This window comes from Lonchura striata, chromosome 1A (assembly GCF_050655825.1).
Source record: "Lonchura striata isolate lonStrDom1 chromosome 1A, ASM5065582v1, whole genome shotgun sequence".
In the NCBI taxonomy this organism is placed as follows: domain Eukaryota; kingdom Metazoa; phylum Chordata; class Aves; order Passeriformes; family Estrildidae; genus Lonchura; species Lonchura striata.
The window spans coordinates 61,066,990-61,085,967 of record NC_140741.1 but is presented as its reverse complement, the minus strand read 5'-3'; the positions used below and the strand labels follow the sequence as shown (position 1 = coordinate 61,085,967).

The 18,978-nt window shown below is 35.7% G+C and overlaps 1 protein-coding gene across 2 annotated transcripts in view; it reads right to left on the bottom strand.

Annotated features, from left to right (window-relative positions):
• Positions 1 to 18,978, bottom strand: part of UBN2 (ubinuclein 2) — a 52,071-nt gene that overhangs the window by 17,830 nt on the left and 15,263 nt on the right. For both annotated transcript variants that reach the window (XM_077783609.2, XM_085569842.1), the window contains exons 4-12: positions 14,974 to 15,111; positions 13,655 to 13,767; positions 12,134 to 12,632; positions 8,766 to 8,836; positions 7,946 to 8,075; positions 6,493 to 6,611; positions 5,742 to 5,855; positions 4,281 to 4,424; positions 922 to 972 (exon numbers count right to left, since the gene is read on the bottom strand). In XM_077783609.2, coding sequence (XP_077639735.1) covers positions 922 to 972; positions 4,281 to 4,424; positions 5,742 to 5,855; positions 6,493 to 6,611; positions 7,946 to 8,075; positions 8,766 to 8,836; positions 12,134 to 12,632; positions 13,655 to 13,767; positions 14,974 to 15,111 — 1,379 coding nt within the window. The remainder of the gene's footprint in view (positions 1 to 921; positions 973 to 4,280; positions 4,425 to 5,741; positions 5,856 to 6,492; positions 6,612 to 7,945; positions 8,076 to 8,765; positions 8,837 to 12,133; positions 12,633 to 13,654; positions 13,768 to 14,973; positions 15,112 to 18,978) is intronic.

Sequence of the window (18,978 nt, the reverse complement as noted above, 5' to 3'; positions counted from 1 at the left end):
TCCCTGAGGAGAATGCTTCCTATTCTCATTTATTTCAAACCAGATAAAAACAGTTGTTTCTTTCCCCCACAAAAGTGGTTTGTTGCTTATCAACTATTAAAACAGTTGTATCTGATTTGTTTGTTGCAAGAAGTAATTTAGCAAACTGTCAGATTTTCTTCTGCAAGTATGCAAACTGCAGTTATGCAAGTAAGGACAGTATTAAGGCTCATTAGTTATCGGCTTCAACTTATAGGTTCAGCATTTCACACTTTATTTCTTCGAGGGTAATCAGCAGATTTACATCTTGTAGGCAATTCTTGATCCTTTCCTAAGCAACTAGAAATACACCTGGTTAAAAAAAGACTTTACTGTAGGTGGACCATGACTCAGTTTTGATGTTATGTAGAAAAATACCCTATGCTAATCACATTTATCACAAAAGTTGCAACTGGGGTTTTATTTAAAGTTGTAGCAATTTATTTGAATCCTGTCTGAATATGGACAGCTCCTGAGAGGCACACAGTGTTGTCTGAAAATAAAGAAGATAAAATCCCAATAAGATACACAGACTTCTGTGATTAGGGATATTTTTGAGGAAAAGAAAAAAGCAGGAAGTACTGCAGTCCAAGTTCAGTTTAATAGGCTGAATGTCAAAAACTAGGCAGTGTGTAATGCTTTGAGTAAAAGGTATTAATTCAAGCATTAATACCCCTGGAGTTATCTAGACACTTTTCAAGTGAGTTAAAATTTAATGCCACAAGAACGTTACAGTTATATGCCTAAATTAGAGGCATTAAAGAAGATTATAAGTATCTTCAAACAAATCCCAAAGTACCTCCCTTTCCTTCCCTCTGTCTAAAATAGGTAGCAGGAAGATGAGAAAAGATGCTCTGCACAACCTAAAGATCTTGTAAAGCATGTTGTCCCTGTTATACTCACGGAGCAGAAGTGAGGTGATTGTGAACACTTCGGCTTTCTTTAAAAAGCATCCTAAAAGAGTGGTGAGAAAAGAAACATGAAATTATTCTACAAAGACAAACAGCATAGGACCACTAAATATCCAAATATCCTTTGGTTTTCAGAACCAGCCTTTGATTATCTGTCCCCAAGGGAACTAATGATTACTTTGCCATGCTGTCATGGTATAGGTCTTGGCATCCATGAACAGAAGATCTAAAAAATTGTAATAATTTGCATTTATGCTCAAAATACCTCAGTAAATGACCAAGCAAAAATCAACACAAGAGAATATTACTTCCTTCAACAGGACAGAAGAAATACACTTCGAATGCTCTCTCCTCAAAGATGAATGAAATAGTTAAAATATAAAATAAAAGATTATTGTAAACTCTTCATCCAACACAATGATCCCTAGGCTTGGATTTGTAGTTATTAATCTCTTGTGGGGTTTTTTAAAAGCACAGAAGATAAAAGGCCAAACACAGTAGCCAAGCTTGCTTCTAGCTTTCTTCAGTACTTTTAGTACTGAAAAAACTTTAGTAAAAGGTTTTGAAATTTTAATAAAATAAAAACTTTAGGCTATTTTGTATCACTTCTCTAACTCTAGTTACACTGGACTTACACATACATATTACTACAGAGCCAAGGAATGGCAGGAGCCAGTGTGACCAATCTCAAAACTTGCCATGCTTTTATTCAATGTTTTCAGCTCCTTACTTGCCAAGTCGAAAGTGAAAATTATTGCTGACCTGTATCTACCCTACAGTTTACTATTCAAATGCAGCTATGAATAGACAGTGAAAACTTGGGTCATCTTCCTTGTTTCCAGATAGGCAAACTAGGACAGACAACATTTTCTTACAGCACTGCCATCACATTGACACTGACCACATCATGAACAGCTGTCTAAACAAGTGCTTTTCACCACTGATAATACAGCCTGCAGAGCTACAATAATTACAAAATATCTGAGTAACCAAAAATCTCATGCCATCTGGTAAGAAAACACTGATCCTCTCACTACAGTTCAGTGCCTTACTTCTCAGATTCTATTTCCAGCTCCATGTTCACATTTTCTTCACCACACTAACCTCCAAATCTGTATTGCATTGTTCCATCAGAGACTACTGAACGCCTATGAAGAACATCATGGAGCAAAATCAATATTCCTCATTAAATGTTTAATGTGCCACCTCCCAACCTATACAGCTTCTCCAGAGTATTTCCCTTCCCACCTCCTTCTTGGTGCTTTATCCATTCCTTAATCTTTTCAGTTTGGAAATGAAAATTCAAAATTAATCACAGGCCCCAGTAATTTGTAGCATCAGCCTTCAAGATTAAAAACAAAATTTTAAGTACTAGAGAAGTACAGAAATCAGACATACAAAGAAAATACAGGGTAGTATATGAGGTCCCTTGCACCTTTAACAATCCTTTGATTCTGTTATTTCCAGTTATGATCAATACCTTACCTCTTCATTCCTTATGAAGTTACAAGAAACATTAAATACAATTAACTTTGAAAGTGCAAGAAATTTTTCTTTTAAGCTTCACCCAGAAAGTTCTGGTACCATACACTATTCTGATTAGTAAGAATTCCTTAAAAATACATGGTCAGTAGATCAGTTTAAGCATTAAATACCTAATTTTTTTCCCCAAGTTTATATAGGTCCTTCTCACTTGAGGCCACATATAAAAACGAAAAAATTATAAGCCTTCAGCATAATCCCTAACATAACATCCCAACAAAATGAGCATTCAGAATACAAATTATGTGCTGTATTAGGAATTACCACTACCAGACTCCAAGAAATACTTTATTTTCCTCTTTCTATGCAAACCTGTTTGCCTACAAATTACATTACACCACTTCCTTAACAGAAGGCAGGAAAGTGCCACCCAGTAGATACAGGACAATTTGTAAATCATTATGGTACTAAAACCACCCCATTAGTAAATTAAATCTTGCTGGTTGACAGGAAGTTATGATCTGTCACCTGTTGGGGTTTGTTTGGTCTGTTGGTGGTTTTGGGGGGCACTTTGGTTTTTTGTTTAGTTTTTGTCTTTTGTTGTTGAAGCCAATTTTATGGATAGTTTAAAAGCTCAGAAAAATTTTCAGTGGACTTATCAAATGGAAAGGAGAGAACTGTATGTTTTATGGCTTTCCAATACAAAATTTTAACATGCTTCACTTCTATATATTTTTGAATCACCTCATACTATCTCTTGACTATTTCTCCACTATCATCAGTGATCTGTCTTATCTTCCATTCTTAAACTAAACTGGGATTCTCTGTCTCATCTAATTCAATAAAATCTCCATAACAGACAACATCTCAGTCATTAGCATACTTACACAAAAAACTAAAAAATTGGACAAAAATAAGTCAGCTGTATGCCAGGAAGTATAAAACTTCATTTGTTTGTTTTGTTACTATTTGACCAGATATTTCTACACTGACTGATCTCAGAAATATCTAGTACAGTTATTTTTACAGCTTGATATAGATTTGATTAAACTAAAATTCAGGTATTCATGAGCAAGGTGAGTAGTTGTATCATTTAGCTTTTACAATCAGGTTGAGGCTTAATGAAATTATCTTTTGCAGTGGTTGCTAAAGAGAGAAAGAACTCAGGCCAAACCATACTTGCTCCTCTTTCACTCCAAACCATTAGAAATCGCTGCCAAACCTGTGTTTCAAAGCAGTTTACTATTGCTCCCATTTTATTTCTCCCTCTCTTATGTATGGTTGTTTCTTCTTACATCTGTAAGAAGCAAGTATAGAAGCTGGTGTATTTTTAACTACTGTAAAACAGGGCATCCCAAGTGCAAACAAGAAATAGACAGCAAAAACCTTAAGTCTGTTGTGAACACTGCTATTGAAATTCTAGCTTGTAATTTTAAAGCCTGTGTGAGCAGTCTGATAATGCAGTGTTCCAACATACAGGCAAAACTGATTTCTAGATCATTATCACTTCCTCTATCACATAAAGAACTTTCCAAGCTGTTACCCTCCCACCTCATACTTCTCCTGAAATGAAGCATCATGCTTCATGCTGTGTTAGAAGTGGCAGCAAATTCAGTCTCTAGGAGATGATAAAAGCAAATAGCTGTCCAAGGAAAACAGAGGGTTTTTTCAGTATCAGGCTTAAAAACACAACAGAAAATTAATTTTAGAAAAATATTTGCTCTTCTAAACTATTCCAGCTTCATAAACACACGCCTAAGTTCCAACCAATATCAATAGTACATGGTTGAGTAAAATGTAAGACAATAAAGAGGAACCAGAGAAATAATTTACACCAAAATGACTAGATATCCAAAGCAGTTATCTCACCTTGCCTGCATCCAGCCTTTAGGCCAAAGTGGTTTCACTTCTGTTTCCATGAAGGTTTTGAGGTAATCTTCAGCAGACTGACTTCTATTTGGCTCTAGCTCGTAACATCCCAGCTTGATCTTGACAAGATTACACAACAGAGACCTGCAAAAAGAAGCAAAAGAAATACATTTTGAAAGACACAAAGTCCTTTCAAAAGCTCAGCAGAAAAATGTTAAGAAATTGAAGCTGTCTACTGATAGTTGTAGGAAGTGCTCAGTTCCAGGTGTTTTTTGGAAGTTTATACTGCACAAACCATTGCTACTACAAACTGGTATACTGTACCATTGTCACTTTTCCATTTCCAACAGACTCTTACTCTTATTTTCATCCTATCATTTTGTAATTTGTTTTACATTTTCTTTGTGGTTTTCTCACAGTTGGAACATCTCCTTTCACTCTGCTCATAGTGACCTCTGATTTGTCTGAAAGGAAGTGAAATCCATTCTACACTGAGTACTTCTACAGAGGATTCTTTCTGACAGGGATTTTGTCTTTTGTTCTTAAAAATATAAAAGTGCACAATTAAGTAACATCATCCTTACAGAGTCTCTTGAACAAAAAAAGCAACAGATTTAAGTATCTCCCTCCCCTCCAGTTCAGTCCAAGCTATACTGCTTGTACATATTTCATTAAGCTTTCTTCCCTATTGTCTTCATATACTTAAAAGACTTGTTGAGGGAAGTCCACCAGCCCCTTTTAGTAATACATACATATATATACACACACACTTGTACTAAAATTATCTTAGATCTTTCATGAGAAATTACTAATTTAGAAAGATGTGCTTGCTTAAAAGTCTAGATTATTTAAGTAATAGTCATCTCAGTTTTCAGAAAAATCTGTTCTAGGAAACCAAACTCTAGTATCGGATCACTTCAGTAAGAATCTGTGCTACTGTCCAGAGATAAAGAACTTGTGTTCAGAGGGAACAGAAGGGGTTAAGATGATTTCATTGTTCTAGTTGTTGCTGGACTGGGAGGCTTGCCAAAATCCTTATCAACAGTTTTGATGGTCTGTCCTCCTATGGCAGAAATCTCTAGTGCTTGTTGGTGTTTTGTAATTTATTCCTAGAAAGGTGGGAAGCAGTTATAACACTGCTTACACACCTGTTCTTTACCTAAAGAGGCTCAAAGTCCTGGAGTCAGAAAATTATCATCTATTTGGATAAAGCAAAAAAACAAGCAGTGAAACTGGAAAGGGCTGGACACAGGATGATTTTCCTTTCGAGTTAAAGATGAAGATGTTTTACCATTACAGAATTCCAGTTTGCCTATTTAACACCAACAGCCTTCAAAACTTCTCCAAGGTGTACTTCTGGGAAAAATTATTTATTCAACTGTATCATGTAATGTCATCCTCTTGGAGATCACTTTATAAAGTTAGTGAAAATTCTTGGTGGAAAAGGTAGTTTTGTCTTACCTCACTGTGTCATCCCAGTGAAACTTCTTTCTGGGTCCAACAACCCTCTTTCCAGGTTTCTCGTCATCATCTTCCTCTGATCCATTTTTCTCTCGTTCATCTTCTGCTTGCAACCTACAGTTGGAACAATTATTTTCTTCAGAATTATACTACACAGACAAAATATGTAATTGAAAAATGATTGTCATTCTAGGTGTTGGGGGAAAAAATAACCCGCAGAGGACCTGTTTAAGATTTTTTGCCATACTTCCTTATTAGATAAACAGTTTTATCTCCCTCACCCCAATGCCTTATGGGTCTCAGCCAAGTGAAAAGGACACACTGTACAGGTGCTTTCACTGATGAGCTTCAAGCAATGTCTCTACTGGGAAGTGGCAGGATACTTATTAAACTATTAATACCGCTCCGAGTCTAAAATTAGTTAACTATAATCCAAACAATAACAATGAACAAGGACAAAGTATATCAGTAATCTCAACACACTATACTCCTCCATTAATCCACCATTTTAGGAATTAACCAGTTATCTTTCAGATTATTTTTTCTATCAAGACCTATCTCACTCAGTTTATGGAATTTCTCTCTGATGTCTGACAATAATACTTACAGAAAATTAAGTATTTTGTACAATTAAAAAAAAGATACCCTTAAACTGGAGCTGAGTGATTTTCTGAGCTAAGGAAGTAACAACATGGATACAAACTTCCAGCTGGGTTCTAAATAGGCTTGTACAGCCTCCAGAATAACCTACTTGGCATTCTTGGCTTGATTGCGGGCCTGACAGTCCTCTTGATACTTGCATAACTGCTCAGGCATGACATTACTGACAGCCAGTTTCAGCTTCTGCAATGGCTCTCTCAAGCGGTCATCCTGTGAAAAGAGGAGTACCAAAATAATCCCATTAGATGTAAAATAAAGAGCATTTCAAATAGTCTCATGAAAATTTCTGGATCACTCCCAAGGTAACATTCCCAGTACTATTTATGGACTGGGACAGACATTTCTACATGGCACTTGAATCCTGTTAGGTGCAACAGCATTATATAAATGCATGCAAGTCTTGAGATCAGAAACAACAAAGCACAGTCACAAATAAATGTGTCATGAACATTCTAAGACATTATGGCATGCTCTCTTTAAATAATGATTTTAAATTAAAATAGGGAAGGGAAAAAAACTTAAGGGGGAAAAAGTGAAATAAACTGACCAATCAATATCTCACCACTTACAAATAAATAGCCTATTAATCAGGTTTCCAAAAATTGTGGTATAAAAACATCCTAGATAATGAATACAGTATGAGTATGTATTATATTATCCAAGTAGTGGATTGTTATTACATGCAATTTATGTACCTGAAAAGTAAGGACTATGTATTTAAAACATTAATAAAAATATTAGAAATTTCAAACATTAAGGTAAAATATTATACACTTTGCTACATGTTTTAAATTCACTTTCTACATCTTCTGACTTTACATTATTAATTTTAATTGCTTATTGAAAAGAACTAGAATATTCTTTTATGTTTACCTGCCTAGAAATAGTGTTTGAATCTGTTTGCCTTATTAGCAAGCACTGAGATCTCTACATTCACCTTCAGATCCTCTGCAAGACTTAGCCCTGGATTTTATCTAAAGAATCTGGTCAGGGTAGTTTAGATCACAGATAACTTTTCTATTCAACAGGAAAACAATCTTCAAAAGCAAAATAACTAAAAATGGCATACAAAGTATTTGCAAGACCTAGCCACAAAAGGAAATTTGAACAAATAATACAGGCTGGATCATCTACTATCCATGTAGCCTTCCTTCTTTCTTGACACAAAAGTGAAAACAAAAGTATGAATTTTTAGCCTATCATAATCATTATTACTGTGGCTTTCTAATTCTGCTGCTTTGATATGTACCCTGTGACTACAGTAATACTTAATGATGACAGCAGAAACATTCCTTAATAGCCTGTATCCAGCTTTCAAGATGAAAGCACTTCATTCTCAAACAAAGACTCTGAAATACTTAAAATACTTGTTCCTAACGTAGTGACAATATCACCTATATGGAAAGAAGCTTTTAAACTTATCTAGCAACTGATACAAAATATTTTTCTTGATTTGAGGCTGTGTGGCTACTGCTCTACTCTGCTGCAGTCCTCCTTGCTGTCACATAATTGACTCCTGCTGGAGCTCCTCTCCCCATCATTACCTGGACATTGAGGTGTAACTTCTTCAGGCGCTTTATCAGCGTGTCCTTATTGCACGGCACGAAAGCCTCCAGGTGTGAGTACACTCCATTGCGGATGGCAGGATTCACCTCCTGTAACTGCAGCTCAATACTGACAAACAAACAGGAGACACTCAGAGGCACACTCCAAGGTAAAGATGACATCTGAACAAAAACCTAAGGAAGCTTTAGAAACATAGCATATTCTGTCTATGCATACGAAAAATAGCAGCTTGGGATACTTTCAGATAAGCTTTTTTAGAAAAGGAAGAAGTCCTAATCAATGGCAAGAAACCATTCATGTATGTACTTGTCCAGCAATGTTGAACACTCATTCAAATTAATTTACACCCACCACTGTGAATCAAAATTGATACATTTTGACTGTTATAGTCCTCTAAAGATTACTCTTATTTCTTAGAATATCAACATAGAACCTCCTATATTAAACCTTAATTGAAGATTACAAAGAAAAAAATCTGGTGTTTGCCCTCATGAAAGCTGAGATCCTTTGAGTACCAGAAGTGGGAGACAGGAGTAAATAAAGGCAATTTTGTTGAATTTTACACATGAAGTCAAGGACCAGGGTACTACAAAACATTCTACACTGGATAAAGACAGACAAACATGACAGGAATTGTATGCATATATAATTCTCTTCAGCTAATAACTAGCTTAGACTGATCTACCTTCATTGACTTCTATGGGATTTGTTGGAACAACCTCAATAATACTTCCTCTTCTGTATTTTTCCTTTCACCCCCTTTCCAAAATGGGGAAGGTTCTACAGATAAGCACTTACTCCAGAAGAATATTATTCATGTCTTGTGTGAAAAACTTCTTCCTGCCTTCTTCATCAAACATCTTGGCAGCCTGGAAATACAATTAAAGAAAAGCATTCAAGTTCATAGAGCATTTTGAACCAACAGTCTTTGTATGTTTACTTTCACAGCCACATCATACTCTTATTTCCCAGAAAATGTTACTTGGAAAAAAAATAAAGAAAACCAAGCTATTCTCAGCTGCTTAGAAAAAAACTGATGATTATTATTGTTATACTCAAATATACACACCTTGCTCTAGGGCAGACAATCATTCTGTTTAGGATCTGCCTGGATCACTGATGTAAACACATTCATCTTTTGAATAACCATTAAGATAATGGTAGATGCTTTATCACCATCACCACCACCAACATTCTAGTATCTCTGTTTTAAAAAGAGAAGCATTGTTTGACAGATCAAGAAGGCAAGAGCATTAACTAACACATTTCTACTCCATCTTTTTCTACCTGTTATGTGCTTCATCCAGTTACATCTTTCCAGCTTTCTTAGAGCTCTCTCAAACCTTTGCTGCAATTTCTACAATGGGATTATAGGTACTAGAGGAATGCCTCATCACTCTTTTCTGCTGCTGTCTAGCATTCTTGCCATCTTTAGACTGTATCTTTAGTATTTTTGCCTGGTATTTTTGTTCTTTTTCTCAGAAATTTTTATTGATCTCCCAGCAATTCCCATGCAGAATCCTTTTATTTTTGTTCTTATCACCTAGATCTCTTCTTTTTTTTTTTTTTCCCCACAAGGAATGACAGTTTATAGGACAAAGCCAATTCCCTGTACCATTCCACAAAAATCAGTAAGAACCTTTCTCTAGTGTACATCTACTCTAGAGAAATTTAGAAGTCAATAAAAAAAGAGTCCTTAAAAAAACCCAAAGAATGGTGACTTGCAATTACATACCTAAAAATGACAAATAAGTCCAGGTGTTAACATAATTCATTTATTACTATTAAATACTTACTGTTCTTGCTCTTATAACTGACCCATCAAAATTTGAAAGAAAACTTTTCTAAAAATCGTGAACTCTACCTCTCTTCCTGTGTGAACTGCACAGAAAAAGAGTGTGACACTGTCTAAGCCATAAGATAGGCCATTGTCTGAATGCTTTATCGCTTCAGTCATGAACACTGATATTGGAGTTAAAAGTTCCTGCAAGCATTGCATTCCACCCATTGTTTTCTACCATAAATACAGCTGCTGAGGGAATGCTACTACCTGTTTAAGAACACTGAAGCATTTGTCCTGCTAAAAAAATTAGAACAATTATAGATGCTTGCAAGTGATAGGGTACCAAAAAGACAAGTCAGAAAGTCTTAAAACTAGTGCCATTATGACTAATTAACACAAGGATTAGAGTCATCATCTGGTCTATATAAAGCAGAAAGAAAAAGCTTTAATATTTTGGTCCCAGGTAGACCTTGAAAGGCAATTTCAGCATTATATTATTATGCTGAATAGCATTGCTGGCTTTTAAAGAGAGCAACACTGGCAGATTCATAAACTTCATCACTATTACTAACTATGGTTGGGTTTTATTTCCAGAGTGATTATCTTGACAGTGACCTTCAAAATAGAGAAAAACCCCTTTTATTTACTTTCCTTCTCATATACAATAATGCCTTCTGTCATGGTAGTACAGAATAACCCACTCAGGGAACTAGAACACATCCATCTATCAAAGGAAGTTGGGAAGTTTTTATTGCCTTTAGTCAGTGGCTTTCTAATCTTACTTTTTTAATCTTGATATACTATATCCATCCATAGAGCATAGGCTTCTTCCTACAGCTTTACAAACTTTTCTTTGTGCTAAAGAGATCTAAAGCTGTGAGAGTCTGGTAAATATTTAACAAGATTCTTTCATTTTTAGTGCTTTTTAGAAGATGTCTGATTGCAATTTAGAGAAGGTATGGAAGTAGCAATCTTTAAGACAACATACAGTCTAGTGATTCTCCAAGTATAAACTTCTCTGCTTAGCCAGGAAGCTTTCAGAAGACACTGTCAAAAATAGAAGAGTTCCCAAATGGTCTAGAGGAAGGTATCCCTGCCCACAGCAGGGGGATTGGAGAGGATGATCTTAAAGGGCCCTTCCAACACAAAGCACTTTATGATTCTATGAGGAGTTATGTTTTCCAAGAGCCACTGAATTAAAGATGCCTCCCCACTGGTTTGGGATTGTTATACAGAGAAGCAATGTCAAAAAACTTGGGGTAGGTCACTAACGCTTCATGAATTTTGACCTAATCGATTTCTGCACTTTTGCTAGAAGCTTATTGTTGATTCATAGCAAAATTAACCTGCATACTGAAAGGCAGACAGAAGCTCCTTCACTTCAGTAAATATTAATTCCTTGGCTGTATTTAGCTTGGTATGTTTAAAAGTAAGAAAACTAGAAGACACTTCTACAGTTAAGAGCAAAGCAAGCTCAGCAATTGTTTAAATTATTTTCTTTTTGTCCAAAAAAGGAAGTAAGTTTTGAAAAAGCAGTTAACTACGAGTAAAGAAAAGCTACACTTCATACTAAATAAGGAAAAGCTGCACTTTATTCTAAGTAGGGAAAAGCTTTAATATCATAATCTTAACAAGCAACAGATTTATTCTCAACTTAGGATAACATCCATAACGGAAACAAGGAATATGTAATACCTTAATAGCTCTGATCCCTTTCAATAACTTACTGGAATATTTATAACTTGTTAACTTAACATCTTTCATCCAATTTTTGAGGATCTCAGATTCCATTCTAACCTTCCAGAAGAACAAGTTCAGTTTTGTGGTTGGTTGGTTTTTGTCTTGTAGTTTGGTGGTGGTTTCTGGTTTTGGTGGATTTTTTCACTTGGGTTTTTTTTGTTTGGTTTTTTTTTTGTTTGTTTGTTTTTCTTTTTTTGTTTGTTTTTTTTTTGTTTTTTTTTAACTGGCAAGTTAAAGTCAAAAAACCAATACATGGATTTTTAAGCTGCAGTCATATTTCAGGTAACCTCCTCCAAAGTAAGAAAACACCCATTCAATTTCATAATTCATGTTAAAATAACACTGATATTTCCATTATGGAGAAAAACCCATAAATAAATGAACATTACAAGTTACTGTACACAGAAGATTTAGAAAACCCTGCTTCCACTGTGAAAGAAACACTGCTAAAATAATTGATCTGCATAATTTCTGTCCGTTTTCATCTGAATATAAACACAGCCTTTAAGATTGCCATTAACATCAATTCTTCATTTCTAAAGTTTCAGCCAGCAATTCAAAGATGACACTCAAGGTCCTAATTGTTCTTCCTTGTTCTCTCAGGTTCTTGAATGTAATCCACTACCAGTGAATTCATACTTACTGTTCGAAGGTCTCCAATGCGTTTTTCAAGTAGCATAGGCAGACCTTCTGGGAGGGCAGGCACCTGCTTGGGTGTCATGACCTGAGAGGTGTAGGTTGCCTGAGTGACATTTCCATTCTCTCCTGACAGTTCAGACCCTGGGCTGCCATCAGAAGTGCCATCAAGCAACTTGTCAAAGTCAATATCTCCCAGCATCTCCAGGGCACTTTCAGTTTCTTGCAGGAGCTCAGGTTCATTTGTGCTACCAAAAATGGAGAGGACAGGATCATTGATCCTAAGATTCAAGTCAGAGATATCATTTCCTGCACTGAGAGAGGAGGAAGGAATTTTACTAGGGGTAGAGGTTGCAACAGTCACTGGAGGTTTTGGACTAGGTTCCTTCTTCCTCATGGCTTCCTTCTCTTTTTGAAATTTACGGATCATGGCAGCCAGAGAGAGTGAATCTTTATATAATTTCTTTTTCTTCTTCTCAGACTTGTGTGAATTTAAGGCCATTACTCTGTAGAGGAAAGAAATCTTCCGTTAGCATGTGACTTTTGAGGCCTTAGTAACCTTTAACAACACACCTCAAAGATTAGTACAATTAAAATTTATCAGGGGGAAGAAGCAAGTACTTCCTGCTTGCATCTTCAGACCATTTTATCAATTACCGTAAACCTTAGGCAGTCGTGGTTACACGTTCTCCAACTGATTTGTTACATTTTATACACATTAAGGCAAAGGTTATTTCATTTTGACTTCTCAATTTAATTATGGAGAAGTTGGGACAAGTGTTAAGACTCACAGCAGATTTACAATACTAAAATACTTAAATTTGCCTCTCAAGACTGCTTAATGGTGACAGGGTGCCTGCACAGCATATACATTAAAATTCTTTTCATTGTTAAAAAAATTTAAATGCAGGCTCAAAATCTGTATTTTACTTAGTTTAAACTGAGAATTTTCTACTAATTTGTCACCTTGATGAAAAATGAGGTCAATAAGTTTTCAATATTCAATGTGAATATTCACAGTGAGACAGCCTCCATCCTCTGAACAATAGTTTTCTAGTAGCCACCTAATCTAGTCCCACACTCTTAATCTTTCTATGCTAGCCTCAGAATTCAGTACAAGGTCAGTAAGAAATATGTAGAATAATTAAACTGTATTTACAGCCTTACAGATGGGAAACAGCGATAATAAGAACATTATTTTTCATTAGAAGATGCAATTCCTAGTGCTAGTTTAGATGTTGGATAAGACAATAATGCTTTATGCTATTCATAATACTCAAAATTTATTTTCTGTGATTTGTCTTTCCTTAGTATTCCTTGTTCAAAGTTTCAGGGGATAAAAATTTAGTCTGTAGGACTGAGTCATACAAAAGTCCCATACAAATTCTGGAACAAAATCTGTAAGCTATTAATTACAGTACAAAAGCACAATATTCAAAAGAGCTGTAATGATCTTGCTATTGCACACAACCTCAAAGCCAAGCCTCAAATATAATTCAAGAGTTCTTACCAAGAAAAAGAAACCTACCCCAACTGCTTAGGAACTTTCATTTTCCGAGGCTTCTTCTCCTTTTCTGTCCCTTCATCTTTTCGCTTGCGTTTCTTCATTCCACGATCTTCACTTTCTTTCAACTTTGCTATCTAGAAAAGGGAACAAATCAAGGACAATGATTCTTCCACCCTAAAATGCTTCTACAGCAAGAAACATTCAGTTTTCTTTACTCTTTCCAATTCAGGGCCAGGAAAAACACCTCAATGTGTGTAAAGGCAAATGGTATCATGGATTCCCAGCAGCAACTGAAGTTACTGACAAGTGTTAATCATGAATTGTTTTCAAACAGTTAGGAAATTTAGAGTTTTCAGTAAGAGAAATAGTCTAAGGTACATGCACACTGCTGCCCAGCCAGTATGGCCAATGGCTACCTTGGAAGATGGAATTCCTGCACCTTCTTGGGCTACCAAAGTTTCACTGCTGACAGTGAAGCTACCCACTATGAAACATCTTTGCTGCTCAATACAGACCACCTGCCTCCCCTCCCCTGCTGATCCTTATATTATCTGAGAGTGCAGGGCAGGGAAACAGAAAGCCTTCAGATTGTACAAGCATTAGCCAGCAACAAGAAACTTCTGTAGTTATCAACATCATTTTAGTCACAAATCTAAACCATAACATCATACAGGCTGCTAGAAAGAACATTATCTGCATCCCAGTGAGAGTCAATACAAGAACCTTAAAATTAAGAGTTATAGAGCAGGAAAGGACACCAGGAAGAACTAAGTTCTCAGAAACGGCATGCAACTTGTGCATGCCATAGTGCAATTATGTTTGCATTGACTGTAACTTGTCGAAGTTTATAGAATAGCATGCTGTTTGGAAAAATTGTCTATATAATTTTAATATAGCTATTCTTATCAACTGAGTTTATTTTAACAGGTATTTTGATTTAAAATATGATTGGTTTAAAATTCTCACAATTAGGAACAATTTCAAATCACGAAAACTTTTGCAAAATCATTAAGAGCAATACTGATGAGTTTAAGGTCTCATCTTGTATAATAAAATTCTTAGAGAATTACAAAATCATCTGTCAGTTCAAGATAGGTGGACACAACTTGTCAGGCTGCCTAAACAGATGCTTAGTCTTACAAGACTGGACAGCCTGCAGACATTCTGAGTTAGTTACTGAATGTTAGTTCATGAACCACAAAACAGAAGATGCAATAAAACAGTACCATGCATTATTCTGCTTTTGGACTCTATATCTGAGCCATTCTAAGTGTATGAAATATTTCAAATGTCCACCTAGCTTCTATTTCTGTATAAAAGCCTTAATTAAAATCACTCACTTTAGGTGGTCTATGCTTTTTGTCTTCTGCAAAGTCTTCATCCTCTGATTCAGATGCCTGGCGAAACTGCAGCGTGCCAGTGTTGATATAAAACCCTCCATATTTGGTTGTTAGGGATGCAGGAACCAATTCATCATACTGGGTAGGAAAAGGAAGAAGAACTTATTAGCATTTCTTAATAAACTAAACATGTATTTCATTCACCAGTCCCTATACATAAAAATATATATACCAATTTGCAGCACAGCTTGCTAGAATAGAAACAGAATAGCAATTCTATAGAAAATTAACTCGCTGAAGCACAGAACATTAATATTACAGAGTATCCTTTCAACAAAATGCCCTTTTTTTTAAACAAAAAGGCAGCATTACAGCATTAAAACCTACTGCTTTCTCAAGGCAACTTGACCACAGTGCCCTGCTCAAAACGCTACTTCTTTTAAAAAGTTCTGAAATTTGCTTTCATAAAAATTCTATCACAGACATGACAAACTTAATCCACAGTGTCTGCAACCTTATTTCCAATTTTAGATGTTTAATACAACATTGCCTCTTAAACAAATATCACAATACCAGGACTTTCTTCATTTGAAGGCAAACATTCTCACTTTGTTCAGACAATTTTAGAACTACAAGATGTTTCAAACTCTATCAATAGTTTATTTTGAAAAGTACTCAGTATTTATGAAGAAATTTCCAAGTTAGCATTATAAAGCTGAATCTCAAAAATATTGGAATCCAAAGACATAGAAAAAGTGGTCAATAATCAGTATAGAGGATGACAATATGCATTGTATTATTACATACAACCTCCTTGCCATATAAAATATACTGAAGATAAAATGGTTTAAGAACTGAAAAGTCTAGGCTACCAGAGACTTTTAGATAGGAAGAGGAGTTATTAAGGAAAGTAAAACAGTAAATATGTACTTCAACAAGGAAGCTGAGAAAAGAGCCTGAACTGGAGGCCTACCCAGGGATTTAATCTGAGTAAGTAGTTAGAAACATCCCTGACTCATCACCTTTTATCTTCCTAGAACAGAGAACTTCACGAGCAGTACAAAAAGACAAAATGGGAAAAAAATGGTGACAGCATTTATAAAGTACCCTGAGATGATTTGAAATGCTAGTGCAAGAAAGTGAGAGAATCTATTAACTGAACAAAATGAAAGTGAAGTGGCTTAATAGTGGACTTGTCATTCATCTTAGAAGACCAGAGTACCATGCAAAATAAAATAGAAAGCGAAGGTTGTAGAAGAATTTCAGAAAACTCATGCTTTTTCCACAGCTCTCAGAACCAACTTCATTAGGTGCAAGGAAAATAAAAGTAAGGAAATTATTATCCACAGTGCATAACAGACACAACAGACATTTCCCATTTGAGCTGACAGGGTGTGAACTGAATTCGCATGGGTGGGGCTGTAAAGGATCAAAACTGAAGAACCCAGTAGTTGCCAGGTTAGAAGGAAAAAGCAGTCAGTCAAAGCTGGTACTATTATCATAGGAAGCAAAAGCCAACACAGAAAAGACTGAGATGCAGACCAGTACAGGAAGGCCTCGGTAACACACAAGTAAGGATTAAAGACAGTCCACAAATGAGGAATCATGAATCACATGAATCACAGCAAATTAGCTGAATTATCAACCTGCTGTGTGGCACACATCCACTGGAACAAGGCAACAAGAAAGGCAGAATTAAATTAATATACAGAGTGAATGTGTTCCATAACAGTCAACAGACAAGTCAGATCAGCAAGATGTGGATGTAATAACTAAGCAGTTGAGGCTTCAACAGATTCTGTTAAGGACTATGAATTTAGTCAGATCTTCAAAGACCTTTCTGATATTCAGTTCTTCTTAACCCTTGAGTAAGACTACTTTTCTTTACCAAAATCTGTTTTAGTCCTGAACCTACTGAACAAGGTATAACTTTTAATTCAATGTTGTATTTTAGACATAGGGGTCTGCAGACTTCAGTGTAGCTAGTACACCCCCCTTTGAGCTAAGCTTACTATTTTCTAGTGCCCTAACTAAACAGAAAATGAGTATGCTTAAGGTATTAGTAAAAGAGATTAGGCATAATTTTGAAGTGCTTCCAGAACTCTCAGTTAAAGGAAACATGGCTCTTGCAAATTCTAAACCTTCTTTCAAATTGTTTTCAAGACCTTTGCTTTAAACTATTTTTTCTGTGTATGAAATCGCACAATTTATTTTACAAACAAAAATAAGTTTAAAGCCCTTTACAGTGTTCTGCTCTTCCTTACACATTTCAAGGGTGAATCAAAAAATCTCAGACATACCAAGAGACAGGGCTTGACTGACTCCTGTGAGCACAGGTTTGTTCTAAGACTGATTATGGAATAATCATGTAGGTAACAAAATAAGACTGACAGACTGTCTGACCATCTAAAAAGCAGGTTCATATGTAAGTTATTTTAAGCTATTGTCCTTGAGCTAAATTACTACACTTTTAGTGCCATTAATCTAATTAAATGCTTTGGTATGAAAAAAATTAGTTCCTTAACAAGTAAGTTAACTGGTTTCAACTTCATCACTATACCAAGAACAGTGAATTTTTATGGATTATACCAATTTAGTTCTTAAATCCAGACCCACAGCAGTATATTATATTAATACTGTCTACTCCTGAGTCACACATTTTGACCACAATCCTCAGATATTCTACTATGATCCTTCTCCTCATTCACCTCCCTTCCCACACAATAACCTCCAAAGGTACACAAATGAAAAAGTTTTTAAAGACTTCTGTACTAAGTCTTGGAAATGAGATTTAGTGCAAACATGTCTAAATGGTTTAACAAAAGCAGCTTGTTATTATTTGTTGTGTAACAGATAATACTCAGCTAAAACATAAGCAGGGATAATTTTTGTACCTTGCTTAGTTTCTTTTTGAGGTAGGTCTAACCAGCATGGGGTAGAAGGAACTGTTTAGTTGGTATTGATCATCAGTAGCCCACTGAATAAAGGCCAAACTACTGAAATTATGTCAAATACTGTTCCTTCAGTGAAATGGACTAAATATCTACACAGCTCACTACACACTTCAGATACTTCAAAAAGAGAGTTGCTTGATCTCTGTGCTTCTTCAAGATGCAAAGAACTGAAATGTACTCTTTGGCTTTGCCATCCTTTAAGGCTAAGTTTTCAAAATAACCCACATAATTATCTTTCCAAATTGCAGTATAACAGAACCTACACGGAAATCTTGGACAAGGTTAAGGGGAATCAATGCATTGCTTTGCTAATCCAAGGAGACATCATAAAGCAAGCACAAAGAGCTTTCCTGTGATAAAGAAGATTTCTTTTCCAAAATGCACAGGTAAGTTGGCAGGTTGGCTTGTTTTTCTTTTAACCCTGGGGAAAAGGACAGTCAGCAGAGCACAGATGAAAAGAGCATAAGAGATTATAAAAGATATAATACTTGGCCCAGGGTAGTCTCATAGAAGAATCTTAGTTTAGTAGTCAGGATATCATAAGCCATCAGCCCACTGAAGCACCTTGAGAGAAGTACCAACACACATCTATTCTCCTGTTTTGTTCCCATCTCGCCCAACACCTTTTATACCTTTCTACCAGCCACCAGAGCTAGGCTATTGGTTTAAGTGACCTTCACTTCACAGAGATTACATTCTTATCACCTTGAAAACTTTTTAGCTGAAGTTATAAAATGTATGACCAGTCATGTGATCACTTATCTGTACAACTCAATTCTTTCAGAGCTTGAGCTCTGACCTGACCCACAATGAAAATCTAGTTCAGTGTTAATAATTATGTAATGTATTACTTAATCTTTCCAGGTTTAACGTTACAGAACTACTAGAAGATTCTGCAGAAAAATACTTATACTTTCATTTTCCCCTCATTTAACATGAAGAGCAGATTTTCCATATATGACACTTAAGACAAATGCTCTTAGCAAAGATCTTTCATGCTGGCATGTTATAAACCTCCCTTTGCATGACATTAGTAATCATATTGTTTGTG